The 7,621-nt window shown below is 48.4% G+C and overlaps 1 protein-coding gene across 1 annotated transcript in view; it reads left to right on the plus strand.

Annotated features, from left to right (window-relative positions):
• The window catches only part of LRRK1 (leucine rich repeat kinase 1), a 131,162-nt gene that overhangs the window by 65,928 nt on the left and 57,613 nt on the right, over window positions 1–7,621 (plus strand). Inside the window, exons 6-9 of the mRNA XM_002922676.4 lie at window positions 4,794–5,020; window positions 6,127–6,254; window positions 6,345–6,508; window positions 7,363–7,500. Coding sequence (XP_002922722.1) covers window positions 4,794–5,020; window positions 6,127–6,254; window positions 6,345–6,508; window positions 7,363–7,500 — 657 coding nt within the window. The remainder of the gene's footprint in view (window positions 1–4,793; window positions 5,021–6,126; window positions 6,255–6,344; window positions 6,509–7,362; window positions 7,501–7,621) is intronic.

Raw genomic sequence — 7,621 nt, forward strand, 5'->3', positions numbered from 1 at the left:
AGTTATTTTTGATGGTCCTGACATTTGATTTATAAGACTTTCAATAGACACCTAATATTTGTTCTTAAAATTCAAAACCAAAAGCAGCCTCGTTTTCAGCTTCCGTTTGGCTGCCGTGTCAGTCCACGACAAATCCACTTGGTGTTGATGACCAGAAATGGCCACACAGGGTGAGTGGAGAGTCAGACTGTGATCTGGGCCTCTTGGCTTTGTGTCCAGCTGTCTGGTCCTGGGCCCGGGACCGGTGCGTGTCTCCAAAAACCCAGGAAGAAGAGGCCGCCGGGCCCTTGGAGGGCCTTCTCTGACTTGGCATTGCAAAGCCTGGAACGGTGACCTTCCTCTCAGCCCGCTCCTGGGTCTGCTGTCATGCTGATCCCAAGGCTTCCCACAGGAGGACACTCCTTCTCAGCACACAAGCCCGGGAGAATCCTGGGTCCAGAAGTGACCTAGACATCATCTGGCTTATTTAAACTGCTTATTTAGCGAATGAAAACTGACAATAACCAGATGAAGGGTGATGCAATTGTGAATTATGGAAAGGTGAAGGAGAAGTCCATGTGGCTGGATTTGAATTGGAGGCATCAGAATGCACTCGTGTACAATACAGAGCTGTGTCAGATCCATGGGCTGAGAAGCCGTGACACCCTGGGATCAGTGGGCATGCCTAACACCCAGATTCTAGTTTCTAAATACCATTTTCTGCTAAAGGGAGTCGGGGCTGAGTCCAGAGTTGGGGCTTGGAAAGCTCCAGAGGAGACGGGGACATCTTCTTTTGCCAGGAACTAAGAAAGTACCCCAAACAGGTAGGGATATGTCAAAGGAACACAGGAGCCCCTTTGATGGGACTCCCGCTGGCCAAATTGGGGATGACCAGAGCAGCAAAATACATAATGGTAATAATAATTGTAATACTTTGAATAAAGAAAGAATCCGTGAGTCCATAGTGATTCTTAAAAGGGGCAGGGAGACCCCCTTCTGTACAGAAGAATGCCAAGTAACAAATGTAGGAAGAATAGTAGTTTTAGAAAAATCACTGCTTTGTAATCATCCATGTACTAACTGAGCCAGGCTGGGATCAACAGTGGCCGCTGAAACGACTGGGTGAAATGACATAGGGACACAAGATACTCACTAGTCTCAGAACATCACTCCACAGATGGCTTACGAATCACAAAGAGTAAAATGTACCTTTATGAAAGAGGGGTCTGATGGACACTACCTTCAAGAGAGCAAACTTGGCATCACCGATAGTAGACTAACCTGACAGCAGGTGCCCTCTGGCGACGTTCAGTTGAGAGGACTCATCGCTNGTGAAGGAGAAGTCCATGTGGCTGGATTTGAATTGGAGGCATCAGAATGCACTTGTGTACAATACAGAGCTGTGTCAGATCAATGGGCTGAGAAGCCGTGACACCCTGGGATCAGTGGGCATGCCTAACACCCAGATTCTAGTTTCTAAATACCATTTTCTGCTAAAGGGAGTCGGGGCTGAGTCCAGAGTTGGGGCTTGGAAAGCTCCAGAGGAGACGGGGACATCTTCTTTTGCCAGGAACTAAGAAAGTACCCCAAACAGGTAGGGATATGTCAAAGGAACACAGGAGCCCCTTTGATGGGACTCCCGCTGGCCAAATTGGGGATGACCAGAGCAGCAAAATACATAATGGTAATAATAATTGTAATACTTTGAATAAAGAAAGAATCCGTGAGTCCATAGTGATTCTTAAAAGGGGCAGGGAGACCCCCTTCTGTACAGAAGAATGCCAAGTAACAAATGTAGGAAGAATAGTAGTTTTAGAAAAATCACTGCTTTGTAATCATCCATGTACTAACTGAGCCAGGCTGGGATCAACAGTGGCCGCTGAAACGACTGGGTGAAATGACATAGGGACACAAGATATTCACTAGTCTCAGAACATCACTCCACAGATGGCTTACGAATCACAAAGAGTAAAATGCACCTTTATGAAAGAGGGGTCTGATGGACACTACCTTCAACAGAGCAAACTTGGCATCACCGATAGTAGACTAACCTGACAGCAGGTGCCCTCTGGCGACGTTCAGTTGAGAGNGACATAATGATAAAATAATTGTAATACTTTGAATAAAGAAAGAATCCGTGAGTCCATAGTGATACTTAAAAGGGGCAGGGAGACCCCCTTCTGTACAGAAGAATGCCAAGTAACAAATGTAGGAAGAATAGTAGTTTTAGAAAAATCACTGCTTTGTAATCATCCATGTACTAACTGAGCCAGGCTGGGATCAACAGTGGCCGCTGAAACGACTGGGTGAAATGACATAGGGACACAAGATACTCACTAGTCTCAGAACATCACTCCACAGATGGCTTACGAATCACAAAGAGTAAAATGTACCTTTATGAAAGAGGGGTCTGATGGACACTACCTTCAAGAGAGCAAACTTGGCATCACCGATAGTAGACTAACCTGACAGCAGGTGCCCTCTGGCGACGTTCAGTTGAGAGGACTCATCGCTGTCTGAGATGTTTGACAAAAATGCTGACCTTGAATCTGAACAGGAGGGGAAACAATTGAGTCAATTCAGATTATGGGGTAATCTACGAGACAGCTGGAAGGACTTGAAAAATTACAATGCCAGCATTGAAAAAGCTATAAGAAGCCATGGGGACTAATCTAGATTAAAGAAAAGTAGAGGGACATGACAACAAAAGGCAGTGTGTGATTCTTGATGGGATCCTGGATCAGGACACAAAATAGTTATAGAAGACACTTCTGGGAGAACTGGGACTATGTGAATGTAGATCTGATAATATTGTATTGATTTCGTTTCTTGAAAATGATCAGTATATGGTGGTCACATAGGAAAATATTCTTGTTCTGTAGAGATACCTGCTGAAGTATTTAGGGGTGAAGTGCCACGATGGCTATAATTTACTTGGAAATGATTCAGCAAAAAATGAAGAAGTGTGGGACACCGGGGTGGTACAGCCAGTTAAGCGTCCGACTCTTGGTTTTGGCTCAGGTCATGATCTCTCGGGTCATGGCATCGAGCCCCGCATTGGTCTCCCTGCCCAATGGTGGAGTCTGCTTGGGACTCTCTCTCTTCCTTTCCCTCTGCCCCTCCCCCTCTAAAATAAATAAATCTTTAACAAAAATGAAAAGTGTATATGGAGGGAAAGGAGAGAAAGCAAATGTGGCTTCGGATTAACAATGGAATCTAGGTGAAGGGCATTTCATGCGTGTTCACGGTCCAAGTTCAGCTCTTCTGCAGGTCTGAAATTTTTCGAAATAAAAAAGTGTGGGGGAAACAGTAATGACGAGAGAAACAGCAATAGAGTGACTTGTCTTTTTTTAAAAAATCCATTCTCTTGACCCCAAATCCAGCAGACCATCACCTGCCCCTCCTCATGCAGGTGAATGGAGAGACAAGACCCAGTCCTTCATCCTTGGATCAAAGAGGAGAACTTTGGAAGGGTGTCATAGACCTGCCCTTTCCAACCCTGGCCCCAGGACTAAGGAGATAAAGACCAGACACACATCGCCATCTAGTGGCCATGTGAGGACGTCTGTCTGCTGCTGCCAATTTTGAAAGCAAGCTTACCCCATTTACTGGTCTTTCCCGCCATTGGCTTGGTTGTTAACATTTTCCCGTTGGCCAGGCACTGATTTTTTGCTTCTCTAATTTTCTCATATGGACTTCCAGTTGCTTTGGAGAAACAAGCCAAAAAGTTGATTTCCTCCGCCCAGAAACCGAATCAAGCCCCAAATTCTTTGATGATCCAGAAAAAAAAGAGAAAAACCCTGCTCGTGTGTATTTAACCACCACACCCCAGCAAGCAGCTGGCCTTTCTGACTCCCTCTTGTGCAAATAAGCAAAGGCCAGCCAAATGAGAAAAGCAAAGGCGATTTATTCCAAGTTTGCTGTAGCAAGGGAGTTAGCTACCTTCTCTTGAGTTTTGGCCGAGGAGTGGGAAAGCTTTATCGTGGGAGAAAGGGAAAGCCTCTGGTGTGCCCCCACTGTTGATAGGGAAGCTGGAGGCAGCTCACGAGAAAGGGGGAGTCCTGCATGATTGGCTGGGGGAGCATTTTGGCTTTCTCTGGTTGATTTAAGTGGGACGTGGATACAGACTGGGGAAGCTCTCCACGATTCATCAAGTCCTGGCCATTTGGGGCTGATTGTTACAGAAGTTACTGGATTAATGCTAGTGGCAGTGAGGCTCCCTGCAAGTTTGGCTTAGAGCAGGCTGGCTTCGTGGGCTGGTTATTATAGAGAAGGGGGTTAGTTTCCGAGGCAGGTAGTTACAGGTGGCGTGTCAAAGTTCTGGTTTTTTATGTATGGCCTGGCCATTGTCTGTATATATTTCTCACTCCGGGACCAGCCCATCCACAAAGCACCCAGTGTGGAGCCTGGCCTGTTGCAGGCAGTGGCAGCTCTCATCACAGGGTGAGACCCCTGAAGGGAGGTCAGGAGATCCAGGTTTGGTCTTCAGCCTTCTGCTTGAGTCTGGGGAGACCCCCCCAAGTGTGGGTGGCGTCCTCTGCACAGAGCAGGCCCTGGAAGAAGGAACAATCACCCCCCCCGTCCCCCACCCACGGGCTCCCCTTAGAGGCTGGAGAGTGGCGTGGAGAGATCACCTGTGAGATGCAGATACCCCTCAGTGCCAGCCACAAGTTGGCCACAGTCCTGACACCCTGGGACTCCAGCTGAGACAAACAGATAGACTCGCAGGCCAATAAATCATTGCTCTATTCCAAGCCATTATTGGCCCCTGGGCTCACCGCCCGAGGGTGCTTTTCCCCTTTCTCCAAACCCAGGCTCTTCGTGTGAAGTGGTCCCACCTCAAGTTGCCCTGGGTGGATCTGGACTGGCTCATAGACATCTCCTGCCAGATCACGGAGCTGGACCTTTCTGCCAACTGCCTGGCTTCCCTCCCCTCCATCATCCCCTGGGGACTCATCAACCTCCGGAAGCTGAACCTCTCCAAGAACCACCTGGGGGAGCTGCCGGCCGTGCAGTCATCGGACGAAATCATCTGCTCCAGGTGAGCACTCACCCCACGTGGGCCCCTCGGGGTGTACACGGGGACCTCTGTACCCAGCGCCACCCCCCTCCCCCAGTCCTCCTCCCCCTACGTACTCCTTGATTGGAGTTTGTGGTTTTGAAAACCAATTCTCCATAAAAGGACAGAAATTCTGCCTGCTCTTACACAGTTCTGAGGAATACGGTCCCCCTTCTTTCAAGGGGAATGCAGAGAAGTCGGGGGGGGATTTGTCTGGCCCACCTGACACTGCGCATGGTGGCCGTGTAGGCTGCTCGCCCGAGATGTCTGGTCCTGGTCCAGCAGACAGAAATCTGAGAAGGCTGGACGCATCCTGGCTGGGGGAAACAATGAGACCCGGGGGCGCCCGGTTTTATTTGACCTCCCAGGGAAAGTGGGAAGGGCCTCACAGGAACAGTTACCCCTACCGCACTCTGGCAGCAGGTGCATGGCGGGGCTGCTCCTGGTCTCCTTTTTCAGGAGGCCCTGGGAGGAGGCCTGAGCCTTCCCCCTGAGGCTGCATGGGAAGGGGGAGGGCTTACCCTCACTGACGTGCGGCAATCCTCACTCTATAAAGGATTTGGGCCAATTTCAAAAGCTAAGGCTTCACTTAGAGCGAAGTAAGAGAGAATGTTCCTAAAAGCATAGGGTCAGATGTAAGCCACGGGGAAGAAAGCACCACACAAACATTTCAAGGACAAGTGCCTTCTGAGTGGGGGTCCTTAGCCAGGGCCAGACTCGGGGGTCCAGACGGCTCGAAGCATGGCCCTGTGGCCTTCCAGCAGCTTCCAAGACACCAGCTCACTGTGCTATCATATATTGAANGCTTCCAAGACACCAGCTGACTTTGCTATCATATATTGAGAAAGGTTTGCATCCCTACTGGTCAGTGAGTCCAGGGCCCACCAAAGAGACGTTGGATTTTCTTTGTCTACACGGGACATGGTAACGGTTAATGTGATGAATAGAAGTCCTATCGAGACGTTTTCCACGCACGGTCTTCAGCTTTGCGCGAGGGGAAAAGAGAAATATGCCTATAGAGAAACATGTAACAGTGAAGCTTTTCCTCTTTCTTCTGATGCCTTGACTGCCTCCTTCCCCAACCGCAGGCTCCTCGAGATTGACATTTCCAGCAACAAATTGCCCCACCTCCCACCGGGATTCCTGCACCTCTCGAAACTTCAAAAACTGACAGCTTCCAAAAATTACTTAGAAAAATTGTTTGAAGAAGAAGGTGGTATGTTGTATCATCGACAACCTGACCTAATTTGTCGTTTTGTTCTTGAAGGCCATCTTTTTACCAGTTTATTATTCTCTCTCTCCCTAGCCACTAACTGGATCGGTTTGCGGAAGCTACAGGAGCTCGACATTTCTGACAATAGATTGACAGAACTACCTGCACTTTTCCTTCATTGCTTCAAGTCACTAAGTTCTCTGAATGTCTCCAGAAATAACCTGAAGGTGTTTCCAGATGCCTGGGCCTGCCCTTTGGTGAGTATTGTACCGGAAATCACGAAAGGCCGGTCAGCCCTGCCTCTCACGTGAACTGGAGCTCTGGTCAGGGCTCTGTCTTACTTCCTTCCCTTGGTGACCAGGCTGGGTAGCAGCAATGCCCTTGAGCGGTGTCACTCAGCATCCCGCCCCTGAGTGTCTCAGGTGACTCACCTGAAAGCCAGCCCCTTCCCCTCCCCCACCCCCCACCCCGACTCCGGCTTGAGATCTGTGCGGTAACATCCATAGAACTTTCCACAGTTACAGCGTGCACATCTGGCATAGGAGGAGTTCTGCCCGAAAGTGAGGCATGGTTCCTTTCAACTAGCTGTGAAATAAGAACAAAGAAGAGAAGAATAATGCACGTCCACCACACTGCCAATTAAATGGCGTTTTTGTTCCTGGGGAAGTTTGCGTGTTAAAACAGATGGACCAGCGTAAAGAATGTTTGTGTTTTATTGCTGTTGGTTTCAAACCAAGAAATTCTCCATCGCGAGCATTCTCATTCTGGTTTAAACATATGTGTGTGTGGGAAACCAGCTCATCCCTAGAGCTTGGTCCTGAATGATGCTGTTATTCCCAAGGACAATGGGCCAGATGTTCTGGAATGAAGGGATAGGAGCATGAGCCCCCTTTGTCTCCCTCAGGAAACCATTCCCGTCCCTTCCTTGGAGCAAGGACAGGAACACGGGACGATGACAGCTTGTAGGCTCTTCACCGAGTTGTATTTACGACAGAGCCCTACTGTCGAGTTCTGATTTTTCACATCAGATTTGGAAACGGTCTTTCTCAAAAGCACCACTGCACTTAAAAAGCTAATTAATATCTCATTCGCTTTCTTGTCAAACTCCTAGAAATGTTGTAAAGCATCCAAAAATGCTCTGGAATCTCTACCAGACAAGATGGCTCTCTTTTGGAAAAACCACCTGAGGGATGTCGATTTCTCAGAAAACGCTCTCAAGGAAGTTCCCCTGGGGCTTTTCCAGCTTGATGTAAGTCTGATCGCCCTCTCTTTCTCATTTTTGGCTTTTGTGAGGAAATCAGTCCACATTGCAGTACAATCTGTAGGCTTCTCCTGAGCTTCTGAGACCAAAAAAAAAAAAAAAAAAAAAA

This window comes from Ailuropoda melanoleuca, chromosome 9 (assembly GCF_002007445.2).
Source record: "Ailuropoda melanoleuca isolate Jingjing chromosome 9, ASM200744v2, whole genome shotgun sequence".
In the NCBI taxonomy this organism is placed as follows: domain Eukaryota; kingdom Metazoa; phylum Chordata; class Mammalia; order Carnivora; family Ursidae; genus Ailuropoda; species Ailuropoda melanoleuca.